Source organism: Macrobrachium rosenbergii, chromosome 41, assembly GCF_040412425.1.
Source record: "Macrobrachium rosenbergii isolate ZJJX-2024 chromosome 41, ASM4041242v1, whole genome shotgun sequence".
In the NCBI taxonomy this organism is placed as follows: domain Eukaryota; kingdom Metazoa; phylum Arthropoda; class Malacostraca; order Decapoda; family Palaemonidae; genus Macrobrachium; species Macrobrachium rosenbergii.
The window spans coordinates 42,655,079-42,672,578 of record NC_089781.1 but is presented as its reverse complement, the minus strand read 5'-3'; the positions used below and the strand labels follow the sequence as shown (position 1 = coordinate 42,672,578).

Genomic DNA, 17,500 nt, shown 5'->3' with positions numbered 1-17,500 from the left:
AACTAGGCCACTAAATTAACACTCATAATTCTTACAAGGCTGCCTGAAGAGTTTGTTCTTAGTGAATAAATCAGATCTCATATAGAATAAATTACAACTCGATTAGAAAATTAGATGCTCTGAAAACGTTGAAGACTCTGGCAAAAGTTATTTCGAAAATTTGCTTTCCAAACCGGCTGTTAATTGTTCATTGCAATCTGGATAATCACATCAAAGGCCATGGGTCAAACTAGTGTGACCAATTAGAAGTGATTTTGTTAATTTAATGTGGTGTTCTTTTAGAAGTGAAGAACACCACAGTCCAACTGTGGGCTCAATGTTCTAATTTATGATCAGAATCACTCTTCCACAAAGACTCCATTTATCTAAAATAACCATTTTCATAGTTCCTTCTTTCAGGCACCTCTTTCCGTCTTCCCACTTTCCAAGACTCCATTTTAATCTTCTCCATTTACGAATACTTTCAGCCTCTTTCAGCAGTGTCTTTTCATTGTCAGAAATTGAAAATGCATCACCTGCAAGCATCGACCAATGGGCACTGTATTTCATTACACCTCTCATCCCATATACATTCATTTACATGTTATTTCAATGGTTTCTTCTGTCAACGCATCCATACACATGATATATATATAGCTACAGACACACAGCACAACTGGTCGCCTTCCTGTCTAAACATTCTTGGACATGTTAGACTTCCATTGTAAATCTTCAACTTAAACTGTCATGTAGATCTTACAGCCTGAACGTACACCATATCTTTCCTCGACCAGTTCCATCTTCTGGGTCCAAGAATATTAGAGTGTTTTCCCGTGCTTTTCAGCATCTGATACTTGACTCTCATAACCTCTCTCTTGTTTATACTCAGTGATTCTTTTCTGTCAAGTCTTCCCCAATCTCAGACCTTCTCAGGTTCACAAAGTAATTTTAAATGCTAATAATGATCGCAGTGTCCAATTATCAAATCCCGCAGTTTTGCATTTTTTAACTTCACCTTGCAATCACACTACTGTATTATTTGGTTCTGCCCCTATATGATCTACTTGTGAAACCCATTTACATATATATATATATATATATATATATATATATATATATATATATATATATATATATATATATATATATATATATATATATATATATATATATGTATATATATATATATATATATATATATATATATATATATATATATATATATATATATATATATATATATATATATATATATATATATATATATATATATATATATATATATATATATATATGTTTCGCCTCAGGGCAACGACGATTACTTCGTCGGGGCACTTCTATTTTCAGTTATGAAAGAACACTAATTACTGACGCTTCTTATTCTTTCCCTCTCCAGCCGAGCAGCGCCCCATGAAAGTCGTCAAACATCCTACTTAAGCCAATAGAGGAATGCCTATGCCGTTTCTTTCCTTGTCCAAGTCGGGGGATCGAGCGTGGGTCTGCTTGTTTGTTGGGCAAGTGTGACAGTACTTATACTATTACTCCAGACGAATAATTCTTTGGAAGGTCTGTGAAAACTGGGCACTTTGTCGCCTTGGTTACTTGCTTTGTTCCAACCTTAAGAAATGTAGTCCGCACTGGAACGCCGCCTATCTTTATTAACCCCATGCAGTAATTCCCTCCGACACCAAAACACGACGGAACCTGAGACCAGCTGGTTCGAGTGAATAAAAACGTAACTGGGATTGGCATTGAAGGAGATATTCGTTCTATGGGAACTTCCTAGTGATTTTGATGTATTCTATTATATGTTCAGGCAAAAGACGAGTTTCTGATTAAGTAGAAGCACTCTTCACTTTGGATTATGGCTCCGGTAATACATCCTCTAATTTGATCGTTTCGTTCCTGTTTAACCATGAAATATCCGAAAGGCAATCACATACTCTCAGTGACCTTTCCTATGAATCTCAGCCTTAAAATATTGTGAGAATATACGCGGTTGGTTTTTCACTAATCAAGACTAATGTTTTCCACCGTCTATTTACAACGGGGCTTGGTTCCATGCGTTTTCTTAAATATTACTAGGCAAAATTTTGTAGGCGCGCGCGCATTTGAGTTCATGTAAGTGTGCGAGAGTTTGTGCGTGTGTATATGTATATGTATGTATGTGTATATATATATATATATATATATATATATATATATATATATATATATATATATATATATATATATATATATATTATATACTTTATATACTTACAAAATAAAATCAGATATCCTTTACATTGTTGAACTATATAAAAATGTTCGACTAATGAAAAAGTATCTCGTCTTAAAATGAAGTGACTACTACCAATTAAAATGTACGATCGTGAGCCTCCTCCAATAAAAATGACGGGAGTTTCCTCCTAACTCGATTAGTTACAAGCAACTACATCACAATCTTATTTTCGGTCCAGTTCACAAGTATCTATTGACTTCCTTACCAACGGAGACAATAACAAAATAAGGGCCTAACGAGCGAAATCTTAACAATGTAAATAGTTTTTCTTGACAAACACTTAAAGCTTTCAGTTAGAATCGAGACTGCTACAACTAGTAACTGAAAGAGAATTTTCCTTCTACCACAGTCTACGACTGTCTGATCTAGCATCGTGGAACTATCACTGGATACAAAGCTATAGCCTACCTTCCGATCACAGCGCATGGGAACGATCGCGTACCCACCTGTTCTACTGTACACTATCGGACTCAATATTGATCGGACTAATTAATGCATGGGACTCGACTCCACAGCGTGGAGGTCGAAAATCTAAGAGATACCAAGCACATGGGAGTGGGAAAGAGAAGGGCTTCTACCATACGAGATATACCTTCTTTTGATGGTACTTGCAAGTCGGAGGGTCAAGGAACTTTTCTTCTTTTTCTTCATATCACTCAAACCCTTCTCATAAATATTTTGGTTCCAATCTGCAAAATTTCGAGACTCTTCGTCGTTCCTTGGCAGACCTTCAGCATTCTCCTGCTCAGTAAGTGCGGAGGGATATTCGCAACCGTCTTCCTCATTGCCTGCATGATCGGCGCCATCAGTATGTCCTCGATGATTATCAAACCGACTACATGTGCGATGAAGCGTTCTGGCATACAAGGTCGAGCAAATGCTTTCAAACGACACTCGCCTCTTTTCCTTGGACTTTCTGTTCGCTTGTTTGTTTTCATTGATATCAATCCCTCCCGGATGATCTTCGATCCCATTCCTTTTTCCACAATGCAAGGGGTCGGCAGTAAATGAAGAGGCATCCTTTTCTCCCGTGTGATCACGACAGGGAAAAGCAGCTGAGTTACAGCGACCTTGTTGAGGAGCAGATGCGCCCGAAAATTCTATTTCCCAGTCACTGTCGATGTATCTTTTGGAAACCGAGAAGAAGGACCTGTTCCTGAGAATCTCGTCCTCCAAGCGATCGATTTCATCATCGAACTGATTCAAGACGTTTTCTTCTTCTCGTCGATGTTGAATCCTGTTACTGTTGCACACGTCACAGTTACAATGATGTGGGTGCCACTCTGACCCAAAGAGTCCTGCCATGCCCCTAAGACTACCCTCCCGTCCTGCATGGCACTCTCGCCCGCTTTGCCCCTTGCCACTCATCTTTGTTTGGCCCTTTTCTCGGCACTGCAGTCCTCCCTTTTCCTCTCAAATGTCAAGTTTAATTCCTATGTTATTCACGGTCCACTATTCAAAAATAACGATTGCGACGCCCTTGTAAGAAAAAAAAATTGAATGAAAACAAAAATACCTCAAAGTGATAACTAAAAAAAATATATATTCAAAAATACATTCAATGGGTGTGCTTCAGCGATTCCATTTGTCATTTGATGACAACAGTGAAGTAAAATCCACAAAGATGTTAGTTTCCTAGGCATGTTATTAGGAGAGGACAACATGCAAGTGAAAGGACCATGCAGAAGCAAAGTGGTGCAAAATAGGCAGCAGCAGCAGCAGCAGCAGCAGCAACACTTCAATAGAAAACGAAAAACCAAACAATAGGATTAGGCATCAACTTACAAACCACTCACTCAACGAGGATATTCAGACAACAACTGTTGATTTGACAGCCACAAACATACGCATGCACATTCAAACGCAATCTAGTCTGTTACTGGAGGACCAGAATATATGAGAATGCTTGTGGTCTTCAATTCAGCTTGCATACAGTACGGGCCAAGAGAATTACGGATATGCGTCTCAGAGCACTGAACCAAGGGCTGGCTGTCTCTTGCTGTGCTCAAGGGGGCGATCGTCTGTTTTTCTTTATCCTTCAATGCGGCGACGAAGGGCCCTGGCGGTGCTGTCGTCGTAGCAGTGACAACGTTAAGCTCGCTCCTCTTCTCCACAAGCAGTCCCAGCCACAACTGACCGCACTAGGCAGCCCCGCCGGCGCACATGGAGCCCGCCAACCTCCCACTCCGACACCACGACTACCATCAACCCTCACCCCTGACACCTCGCCCATCCTATCTAACAAAAGCGGTTGCCAACACACACACACACACACAGACAGACACACGGCAAGGGCGGTTTCTCTTACGATGAATACTCATGTACGTATAAAAGAATCACTTACTCAGTTACAATTAATCAAAATTGTTTAAACCCACAAGCAATTCAGAGTGCCAGAATAAAAACCATTTTCATCGCCGTCCCAAACGACAACAACCACTTCAAGTGTGACATCCAATCCAAATGCAAATTGAATATTGAAGCTTATTTCGACAACAACAAAGACAAGAAGAAGACGCTCCAGCAAGATTGAAGATGACTAAAACCAAGGTCAAATCTCGCTTTCTGCTCTTCTTCCTTTTCTGATGCAGAGGCCGACAGACAGGCAACCTAATGCATGGCTTCTCTACCCCGAACCCCTTGGAAAGCCAGCATGAAGAAGCGCGGGTTTCAAATTTAACACGAACATAATGAGAGCGAGGATTAACTAACCAGTCTTTTGAAATCTGGAAGATTAAAGGAATCTGGACATATGGAAGCTATTAAAGAATTCCAGAGCCTGGCAGAAAAGAAAATCTCACAATCTGGGGATGATACGCCACCTCCAACATTTTAGGTGACTAACAATGGTGTTCATATACTCATGTCTGTTCGTTAATTTGTCTGTATGTTATTTGTAATTCTCCCTCTCTCTCTCTCTCTCTCTCTCTCTCTCTCTCTCTCTCTCTGTTACTAGCAGACATTCTGTTTAATGGAAACTCGCTTGTTTCCTGGCTTCACATGAATGTTTACACATTTTAATAATAATAATAATAATAATAATAATAATAATAATAATAATAATAACTACCGATTTTGATAGAGCAAATGGGGAAAGCCTGAGCCTGACAGGTGTTAAAAGGTTGCCTGAAAGGGAAAGGACTCTGGCCCTGATTCCAATACACCGACCCTACTAGGAAGAGAAACAAAAACGAAGTAACACGAAGAGAGTTTAAAAAAATCCCTTTAGAGATAAAGCATGATAGCTCTGACATAACTGGGATGAAGGAAAGAACAGGGTATATCTAAACGAACTCTACGCTTTTACAAGTGGATATAACAAATGGAGGTTTGAGTTCTCTGCCGAAAAAGTTAGTAGAATCCTGGAAAACTCCCATTATTTTGGAACAATATAATACGTTGAATCACATGTTCATCAAACATAACTCAAGAACTGGGTGGGGTGGGGAGGGGAGTGGCAGAATGGGGAGATAAGTAGCAGAGCGTTTCGGATGCTGTGAATTTGGGCAAGTTACAAATGACCATTTAGATATGTCCTCAACATCAGAGCTGATGGGTGAAGAAGGGGGGTTTAAGCTTGTGTGCAAGTGGCGGCCGAAGAGGGAGGGTTGAAAGGTGTGTGAAAGCAGAGTTATGGAGATGACGCGTTGGCAAAAACATTAGCACTTCAGCAACAGAGACAAAACATTCGTTACCTTACTAAGCCGAAGAAGATTTTTCAAAACGAAGAAGTAAAATTAGAAAAACCAGACTGACCGACATCTTGTATATGTCAAGAACCATGAAATGATATTCTTTATAGTTCCTTAAAAAGCAGACTAGATAATAACAGGGGGAAATAGGGTTGCATTAAATCTTGTGTAAAGGACAACATACTAGTGATCTTAATATTTTGGATACAAGATTTTTGAGAATGTTCGGTTTGGTTAGTTTATTTTTCCGGTTGTTAGCAAGATATTCCAGTACACAAAAACGTTGCACCTGGAGTTTTATGAAAATTCTGCCCAAGGTGACCTCGTGACTGGCAGCAAGTAACTACAAATTTTTGGGAAGGATGGTAATATATCTTGGGGGAGGTGGGGGTGAGGTGGGGTGGGGGTGGGGGGTTGTTTGTTTAGTCTTGGCCGAGGTTTGCGCTATCCAAAACACTCATGTCAAAGTAATAAGAAGGTACTCTTACAGATTTAGACAACCACCTACTTATGGGACGAGCTGAACTAGGAGTATGGTATCAAGATGGAGAGGCACAGGAGTTCATTACCCAGCAAAACGGAAAACAAAGCATAAAGTCTGGTCATCGACAATTCCTGAGAACAAGATCCAGACTAGATGCCCCGCTGGCCTCTAATTAAAGACTACAAGAACCCGAAAAGCGTACATAATACTAGGAAATGTATGGTATTAGAAAAGAGGAATTAGGAGGATCAAGAGCAAAAGAATCCGTCAGAACAATATTAGGTGAGAAAAAAGAAATTAGTTCACGAGCGGCTGTCCACTGGGAGAACAAGGTATAGATCTATCGGATCAAAGGAAATAATATTTCTTTTCATTGTTTTTCTCATAAAATCACGACGAACTTTCGCCAAAAGATTAAATTTGGCATTTATAAGACAAGCTCAAGATACAAGATGAATTCCTTTTATTTTCAGGAAAACTCTCCCTTATTGCAAAGATGGCAGAAATTCGTAGCAGCCTGAAAACAGGATGGAATAATAAAAGAGGTCAGGAGAGACTGTTGTAACCGTTCCCTCACCTGATGCCTGAAAAGACAGGGCTCAAACCAAGTGTAACGAAAGCTTCATTGAACTAGATTATGACCTTAACACTAAAGTGACACAAGAAAAGAAAAGAGGAGAAGCATTTACATCAACCCACCAAGAACTTTCAAGATACCCAAGCTGGTGTTTATGAGGATATTACCTGAGGAAGAGGTAGTTTCAAAATCGCAAGTTTTACATGGTGATCAGAAGGCCAAGAAGGGGAGATATTTTTAGGGGTAGCTGGAACGATTGAACACAAGGAAGGGAGTCAGAATACTGGATGCATGGGAATGACTGCCGAGTTCGCTGATGATTAATGCTTTCCATCATGCTAATACCAATAGAAGATTGGAGGCTCATTATTAACTCTTAAATTCCTGTTGGTGCAAAGGAGTCGGCGATGCTGGTGGTTTAATCAGCTAATCTCCTTCACGGAAAACGTGAGTACCAGAGTGATAAAATAACAAATTAGCAACCTAAAGTAACTGAAGCGCAATCCAAAACCATTATAATCCAGGCAACAACATTAAGTGCAATTTACGAGTGGGAAAAAAGATTATCGAGGGGATTCAAGATCCACGACTCATAACTCTGGCCGTACTATTTATGCCACTTAAGAAGAACATCGGAGAATTGAGGCGATAACGTGAATAAAAGGCTGCACTCAGAGGTCTCGAAAGATGGGCGCAAAATGTAGTTCTATAAAATTACGATGAACATCAAGACCACGATATTAGAGAAGAGGGAAAAAAGCAAATCTCTTTGACATTTCAGTTAAAACGTTAAAGCAGATAAAAAACAACTACACACGTGTATCAGGAAAAGCTATAAAGTTTGTCAAAAATTCATACACCTGGAATGGATTTAAAAACAAACTTCAATCAGTTCTTTGTTATTTGCCAGCACAGAAGTCCTCCGACATGACTAGCCTACATTAGACAGAAAGCCAAGCAATGCAATGCACAATACACTGAAATACAACATGATGAAGAAAGATGCGTAAAAAAGTATATTTTTGTACCACAAAACTAATATGCATCATTATAGTTATATCATCTCCAAAGATCAAGAAAATGTAAATGACTATACAAAAATTGCCAAGACAGAAAGTAATCATTTCAAAGCTTCAAGGGAAGGCTGTGGACCGTCAATACACCTTAACACAGTGACGATTGCCTGCCAACACAAAGTTTGGCATTTTTATTGGCAGTGTTCAGCATTCACTGTATTCACAACCACAAACGTTCACGATTCATATTTCGAAATTTAATGTTTAGATTTCTGACAAATTGCATAAAATGAGTCAAGTCTATAACTTATAATTTCAAACTTTCAGTGACAGACATTAGGTCAAAGGCTGGATCGAAAAGACATTTTGCTGTAGCCTAAACCTATCGAACTTTTGAAAACAACGCAACGAAATGGCATAACAAAATATATTTTCATGCTTCTTCCGTTCCAAAGTTCGTGCTTCTTCCACGATTCTCATAAGCTCATTTTTGGCTTCATCGTTTAGAATGAAAAACTGGGCAAGGTCTACAACACTGTTAGGTATGTTTCCCCCAAGTAATTAAACCTGGTTCTTTTGGTCTTGGTTTGTTGGTGTGAGTCCAGAGGCCCACATTAGGCCATTTTGTTCCATTTAACACAGGGATTCTATGGCCAGAATGGAATCGCCACTGATGGGGCAAAGATTGGGGTGACATAATGATCTTTCCACAAACTGAACATACATAATCTACAGGACATTACAAGCTACTAGATAGTACTTTGCCCAGCGCAATAAAGCGTCTTGCCTATTTGTTTGACATTTTGGAGCTACAGGAAAGAAAATAAGTAATTTTCAGAGGCAAGGAAGGAATTTAAGCACCATAAAATTATGAATTTCCTGAAAGCTCTCACGGAGAGCTGGGAGAGAAAGGTCAAGAAAAGATGAGAAAATGTTGGAGGAACTGTCATCAATTACCGTTACTTTTGGTACAGAGAAGGCTTCCAAATTTTCAAGAAAAAAATGGAGCTTTTGTGGCATTTGGTAGCAATGTAAAATACATTCAAGGTACAGTCAGCGATAAAGAGCTAGATTAAAGGAAAAGGGAACTTAAATGATCGATGAAAAAGTTCTTGATGAGTGTCAAAATGAAATTCGGGAGTTGATGACTGATTTACAAGCGGTATGTTTTGGCCCTTGATGTGAGAATCGTGTCCACCAGTGGCAGAAGAGTTATTCATGCTCTGCTGCCTTTTGTGTTGACGTATCTGGACAAGTCAGGCTTTTCAACGCAATTGCAAAAGAAAACTAAGCAGTGTAAACTGAAAGCTGAAAACGACTTGCGGTGTGCCCTTCCAAGCAATCCTCCATTCGTCTAATAATTAACCGGCAAAGAAAACACAATCACAGGTTTTTCACTGAGGCTGATCTTCATCACAATAAAATGAAATACAATACATTGGTATCTATTATCTATTCACTCTTTGTCTATTGAACTAAACTTTAGCGGCTTTAATCTGGTAATTATGAATAAAACAGAACTACTTGTAAAACTAAATTTTATTAATCTAATAAAAAACCTGATGAAAAAATGTCGAAAAAATAAAAGGTGCTCAATGTTACTCCCACACTTTGAACTAATTAAGCACTTGTTGAGTCAGACAATCCTGGAAAGGGCAAAATCATGACAATCTGATTTAAATAAAGTGAAAGGGCTACAAGAATCAAAAGGCTGAGACTCATTACTTTAGCACCTCACCTCACTCACAGGCCAATGGGTAAAGGCGTGTGCTGGCATAAGGCCAGTTTAGTCTAAACCTACCTCCAACCTGACTTATTCGGTCCCTATGAATTGAAAATAAGGTCTACCGGTATTTCATATACAGGGTGAACCACTCGTGTGATATCTGCTGCCCAAGGTCATACTGTATTGGCCTTGCTGCTGCCTTTAGTACGAAACGATACTCGTATCCATCGCATGGCTTTATTTCACTCAAGATTCTCATATTATCATTCTCAAAGGTTAGAATCTTTTCACTAGTGCTCCTGTTAATCTGAACTGAACTGACGTATCTTCATCTTGTCATATGGAGAGAGATTTCACCTCTACAGTAGAAACTCTCCCTTAATAACAACACGCTGTTCTGATTTTATAATTATTTCTAGGAGCCAATAGTTAGCAAGCCTTTGTTAATAATGACTGTTGCAATATACTGCATGATTCATCCTCGAGCTACACCTAACCATTAATACCTCTACCGCCTGTCAAGTACAAGACTATCAACCAAATCTTACATCTCGCCAAATCGCTGATGTCAACACCACTATAACAAAATCCAGTGCTCAAGGACAAATACCTAAGCTTCTTCCTTCAGTTGCCTTTTAAGCAGGGAAAAGAGTATCTGTGCCAATACAGTAAACAGAGCATCCTTGAAGGTCACCTGACGTCTTTATTAAAACGACCGTCAGCCACTGTCCGTCACGAAGCTCGGAAGAGTAACCTACAGAGGGGGGTGGGGGTGGGGATGCCGAACTTCTAATAGCCTATTTATGTGCTTCTCGAAAAATGGTGTCAAATGTCTTTTCAGAGTCTACCAAACGACAAACTTGAGGAGGAGACACAATCGCCGGCATCGGGACATGAATCATGGGACCCTCCCTCCCTCCCTACATTCACAGTGGCAACTCTTTCTACGCGAGGCTCACCCATCCACCACGGGACCTGACCCTTCCGTCCACTGACGACGTCGTCCTGGTCATCCGGCCACGGCCCATCGGCCACCATCCTCAAAGTACGATTTTGTGAACCCTGTGGCGTCCGACTTTGTTTCGCTTTTTCATTTGTGTTAATTTTACCATGACGGGAAAGCAGAGTTGGTGGTTCACCACGTTTAACCGATTATTCATGATATATGCCATAGCAACTTACACTTCAACTTTCGAATGCTGTTTTATGGAACAACTGTATTTCGATATTAGTGAGGTCATAATGCCCATGATTTGTCGTTACCCAATACCCCATACCGAACATCTTTAACGGAACTGTCAATTAAATTTCTGCTTCGTTTTCTTTCATCTATCTATCTATCTATTTCTATCTATCTATCTATCTATATATATATATATCTATCTATATATATATATATATATATATATATATATATATATATATATATATATATATATATATATATATATATATATATATATATATATATATATATATATATATATATATATATATATGTGTGCGTGTGTGTAAAGTATTTCCGATAACCATATGAACCTAACACGGCTTAAAACTGACAAAAACAAGAAAATGCGGGAGAAAGAAAGAAAAAGACTGAACACTGAAAGAGCAACAGATGAAGCTTCAAAGGAGGAATGTGATCGAAATGGAAGTAAAAATCAAATGCCACTGAGTATCTATAACAAAGGAGCACTAGACGGGGGGAGGGGAAGTTAACAGAAATATGAAGGATGAACCAAAGGCAAAAGTATGAATGTGAAGAGAAAAATGAAGCCTTTTAGAGAAGAGGAAGGGAATAGTTGAGAGGAGAGGAGAGCTCAACGGAGCACTATCACAAATGGAGACAGAGCATCTAGCATCACAAACCGCAATACACGTACGGCACTCCCATTAAAAACCATCAAAGACTCGTTCAAAATGACCTCAAGTGACCTTAGAAAAGGTTGGAGGGAAATCATCAAGACATCTTACTCGACCAGTCTAGATGTTCACTTGAACGCCCGCGGGTAATGGATGCAGCTATGAGCCGTGTTTCTTTCATGTTGGGGCGGGGGGGGGGGGCACTGACATCTTCCAGGTGAAGGTTGCTTAGCATTCCCCCAGCATCTAATGAGATGAACGTTATCGTGCGAAGTCTTTCATGATTGTCGTGATTCACCCAGTTACGTCAAAGATGCGATCCAGCATGTCGCTTCCTCTAACATGCTCTGATCATCTAATTAATGACTACACATATTCCATCCCTAGGTTGTGCCCTCCACGCAAGAGGGGTGACAGCACGAGTGTGTGTGGCGACTGTCAGCAGGTCATCAAAACACTCATATGACGATGACTTGAGTCTTTCACACGCCTGGCTAAAAAATACATGGTACTGGCATTTATTCGTCGGTATACTTATGTAACACTATTCGCCTTCGTAAAAATTGAGAAGATTAGTTTTCTTCAAAATAATGGCGTACCTTAATGCAAGACCAACTCCTGAACATATTTCAAGGGCATAGGCTACAGACATTCCGTAGTAGTCGTGCTGGTAGTAGCAAGAGTGACTACAAAAATAACAGTTGAAATGAGACTTCTAACAATGACTGCCTGTACCCCACTTGTCCTCTCCACCTTCCTGTACTTTATTAAAATCCTTCCAACGACGGAATAGTTCATTAATGAACTTACATTTCAAGATTTCAACATTTTCCTACTAAATCACACTAAAATCTTAACCAGAACAGAGAATTCGATTAAAGCCAGAGGTTTCTAGCTTCCCCAAGGAAATATACAGCCAAAGGTCCATTTTCTAAAAAGGACCAGAGCCCCCAACAGGAGCTTTGATCTCACGGAGATCTGAAACCTTTGTCTCACTAGTGTACAGTAAGAAGCAACGAGTAAGGAGCAGCAGGTACAAACAGCGTGAGATACTGTAAGCAGCGAGCGACGAGACAAAAGGGCCGAAGATGACAGCTGCAGGCACAGCCGAGCCGAGCGCAAGTGAAGAATGCTGTGACTTTTCTGAATAACAATACTGTACGAGGATTCAGACGCCACGGAGGAACAATGGGGATCGAAAGCCAGCTTCTCGGCCATGTTAACACCTATCAGCTATTGTATTTTCCTTTCATCATCTGGTTTCGCGTTAACAACATCGTTAGAAAATCATTCAGGTATCGGTATCATAATTCACGCTGCGAAATATGAATATAATATCTTGCTTTTTTTATGTCTCTAGTTGATAAATCTTTTCATGTAATTATGGCGGTACCAAACTTCACCAAAATAAATGAAAATTCGTTTCCACCACTTGAAATAAGCTCATAAACAAACAAACGTATAAATAGTATCAAGAAAAACAGGTCCCCAAGAGAATCCTATACTCGTATTTTCCCTTTTGCTAGATTTCATTAAAAATACACTGAATGCCAAGCAAAAATACACTGAATGCCAAGCAAAACAGTTCATTTTCTGATATAATATCTTTCATATTAATCTACAAAAACATGAAAATGTAAATGCTATTATAAAATGTTCCAAAATAATAACGAAATGGTTTAGAATAAAGTTGACTGTATTTGTCTCATTTCCAGACTGCAATGAGTGAGTGACCTGATGTCTCACTGTCCCCGACCTGACGATTTTTATTACTTATACTACCGTATATATAAAGCTATGGAACTAAAATTCTAAACTTGACATTAAACAAGTAGCGTAGCGGAAAGAAGAGGACACAAGAAAGGAGCGCGATCAAAAGTTGAGCTCAGAGAAAATTTGTGCCGAATCAAACCGGACGCTGCTACACATGATAAGGAAGGGTCTGCAGGACTCTCGAGAGCACGTCAGATGATGGTAATGAGGCTCCCCGTGATCATCTTCCTTAATTAGGCCTCAAAGCTATACTGTACAAGCATGTCAGATAATATGCGGACGTTGAGAATCCGATAAGCTGCTATATCAACCATGACGGAATGCTCAATCAAATAGCGAAATGATACCGAATAATCAGTCAGAAATCGGGTCCGAAATACTCCATATTTGACTGACGCGATCATCATCAGGCAGTCAATGCAGTAATCTGGAACTTAAACCTATCCATCGCTTATTCTGTTGAAGCAGTCCAATTTGCTTTCGTGCAACGCCTGACGCTACATCACTTCATCTGACTATATATATTCAGTTCTTGACAGTTTCCACTTGCCACTTGCTTTATACTCTTGAAACCTCCGAATTTATGTGTATATAAATGTATGTATGTATGTATATGTATGTATGTATGTATGTATATATATATATATATATATATATATATATATATATATATATATATATTATATATATATATATATGTATATGTATATACACTGATTCGAGGGCGAATACGTTCAAAGGAGGCCAGACCGAAAGAAAGGGTGGTGCCCATCCCCAAAGGAAGCGATGGCATGGCCCTTGAAAGAGCGAGAAAAGAAGTATGAGCGGAATTCCAAAATTCTTCAGAGTCCCAGAAAAGAAAATTGAGGAATGGGGTGTCCTAACGGATGTTATGAGGCCTCTTGGAACTGGAATATAAAATCTAGGCCAAAGGCAAAGCGCTGGGACCTATGAGGTCATTCAGCGCTGAAAATAATGTTGAAAACATTGTTAGGAGAGGGTGGAAATAAGATGGCAGAAACAAGATATGAATGGAGGTATAGTAAACGGGATGAAAGGAGTTGCAGCTTGGGGTCGAAGGGACACTGCAAAGAACCTTAAGTAATGCCTACAGTGCACCGCATGAGGTACACAGACGGCAATACCTCCCTCCGGGGGGCTATGAAAGGCCTCTCAATAGTCTGCAGATCTCTCCTCTTGAGATAAAGAAAACAAAGACGAAAAAACTATCTACAGAAGAGGGACACAGATGCCACTTTGTGGCAGAAAGAAAGAAGACTGACAAGAAGTCAGGGCACGGCCACCCACCACACGAGTGTCGATGAAAACCAACATAGACGACGCGACGGAAGGGAGATGGAGCAACCTATGAAGGCAGCAGTATTCCAAATCAGGCTGAAAAGAGATCCCATAAACTTTCATGACCGAGATGCATGAAAGAACATACAGAATCAAAGAAACAAACCTAATTTTTCTTATTTCGATTTAGCAATCTGAACCATGTGATCTCTTACTTACAGTTCTATGTCACGTTTCCCAGACCAAGTTCTCATGCATGTGCTTTATGCATTACCTTTTGGGCCTTTCAAACCACTGGCATTCTGTCACCTTCTTTAACGATAAGGTAATTTATTGACCTTGTGTCACTTCCTTAAATAGTAGAGTAATTTACAGCCCAACTCCCTTTCTCTTCATGTGCCCAAATCATCTTCAACTATCATCCATAATCTGGACACCACATCTCTCTGCTACTTCCCCCCACACCAACACTGAATCACTGTTTCTTTATCCATACCGTTTTGGAATCTAATCTGTTCTCTTTGTAAATGCCCTAGACTGTGTTATATAAGAATTCGTCTTGCACATGTACTTCAGCTTTTTTCTCTATCAACTTTACAGAATATTCATACTTTTCAGTTGTTTAGAAATCACCTCCTGATTTCTTTTACCCCATCCAAATTCTGTCACAAAAAATGGTCCTCTTCATTTCTTCACTATCATCTCTTCATGCATGTTGTACATCATAAATCTATTACTCCAGTTAAACTTTCCAGTCCTGAGCACTTACTGTGATACTATCTATAACATTTAGTAAATAACACTACCTTCACGCCTATACTAATGCCACAGATTCCGCATGGCCACTTCCCAGACTGCATCAATTTTCCTTTTTTACTTTCCCCTCCCACCACCATCATTTATATTTTGGTTACACTATTTGAAGTAGTCTTACTCTATTCTACTATTTCATTTTTCAACCATTTCTTCGAGTTCTTTTTGTTCTAATCCAACTATTTCATCTTTAAAATATTTCTGTGATCCCTTCCAAACTCATCAGCATTTAGAAGCTTCTAATCAACTGGCTTGGCACTTTGTGGCATATTTTCTCAAGATCCTCAAATACATAGTTTTTCTGCAGTTGTCTTGCTGTAAAGACTGCTTTTGCGGCTAGTTCTCCAGGCATGAATTCGCACTGGCAATTATAAGCTTTACCCATTTTGCCTGAACATTTTGTACCGATGCCTTCAGCCCGTTTCTACAATAATACTTTATTAATTCCTTGCTACAGCCATCTTAAGTATCTATGATTTTCAAATGTAGTGCATCACCCCTCCATTTGCGTATCACTGGTATAGTCAAATTCTTTATTCCATTAAAAATGGCTATTACATAATTTTACTCTTTCTTGAGTAACACAGGTCTATTCATAGTTTTATAAAGAGTTTTACATAATAAACAGTATTCATTATCTGTTAGTATACAGGTGACATATTGCAATACAATATCACTGATATCAATAAAAACGGAAATGCAATAAAAATTTGCGACTCTATTTCTATCGTCATAATCTCATCCCCTTTCCAATATGACCGTTTATTCCAGTTATCTGTTTTCGGTTCCCAACTGGTGTTACTGTGAATGAAGGGAGCGAGAAAGTAGCTGATTTGTATGGGTAATCGTTACACGTGTTAGACGACGGTGCGATAGATAACATGAGGGGGTAAGAGTTACGAAAGAGGTGAGGCAAGAGGGCAGCAGAGTGCTTGCTACAGATCTGGAAGAGAGGTGTTTGTCTTTTCTGCAAGCCGAAGTTAAAAGTTGTTAGTTTATAGCGACTGTTGGTCTAATTTGTGGAAGTGAAGACGGAAATTTTATTGAAGCTGTTGAGATCAGTTTCTCGTGAAGCGCATGTTTAGTAGGCTATGTGCAAAAGAAGGACTTCAAGGGTGAGAAAGGCCGGGCTAGGTAAAAGTAGTAAAAAGGTTAGCACTGGAAAAATACGGAGGATAACAAGTTTCTGAAAAGTGTGTATAACTCAGGAGGGCTGGAAGATTCAGCGGTAGACGTGCTGGATGGGACATCGAGGTTACTGATTAGTTGTATTTAGGGTTTATAACGCTGTTGGATGATTTTCTCCTTTGAATCACTTCCTATCGTGGAAAAATTGTGTATGTGTGTATATGTATGTATGTATGTATGTATGTATGTATGTATGTATGTGTGTGTATGCATCTGCACACCTGTTACCAGTAACAATGTACACCTCCCTTCACCCTTTCTTTTAGTTTCCTTTTCTTGATCTGTTTGTTTCGTGCTCAGGGAAAATTGAAGTTATCTCTTGCGTCATTTTTCAATTTCTTTTTTTCCTAGAAACGACGGCGTTACGCTTTGCAGGAGCATGATGCCTAAAGTAGCAGCTTGTTAGTCTTTTGCTGCAAATGTTCTTTCAGGTTTCCTTGGGAAGAAGTTGGTATTGTAAACGTCCTCCTTCCTCATTACCCACGGAGGACTGTTTGACAGCGGAACGGTAACAGATTCTTTTCCCTCTTCGTTTTTACCCATCGTTTAGTCATGATCGCTGTCATAAAGATAAACTTCGCTCTGTAGGACATTTTTTTTAGGTATATATGTCGTCTTTATTCTGCTTAATGAATTATACTGACGGAAATTTTGAAAATGGGTAAAGATGGTTCTCTCATATTCTTATCATTCATCCCTGGGTAGAGGTCCGATAACTACTCGAGATATATTATTTCTTTATTTATGTATAACAAGTAAATAAAGAAATAATGTAATTTATTTGGTCTTTCAAGTATGATTATGAT

General features: G+C 39.2%; 1 protein-coding gene across 8 annotated transcripts in view; it reads right to left on the bottom strand.

Moving 5' to 3' along the window:
- Svil (Supervillin) overlaps positions 1-17,500 on the bottom strand; it is a 273,565-nt gene that overhangs the window by 179,121 nt on the left and 76,944 nt on the right. For 2 of the 8 annotated variants that reach the window (XM_067084303.1, XM_067084304.1), the window contains exon 1: positions 2,856-3,646. The exons of 4 other annotated variants lie outside the window; for them this stretch is intronic. In XM_067084303.1, the coding sequence (XP_066940404.1) occupies positions 2,856-3,631 (776 nt within the window). In that variant the 5' untranslated portion in view covers positions 3,632-3,646. Of the gene's footprint in view, positions 1-2,855; positions 3,647-4,217; positions 4,460-17,500 lie in introns of those variants that run through there. 2 more of the 8 variants (XM_067084310.1, XM_067084309.1) reach the window with 2 other exon arrangements.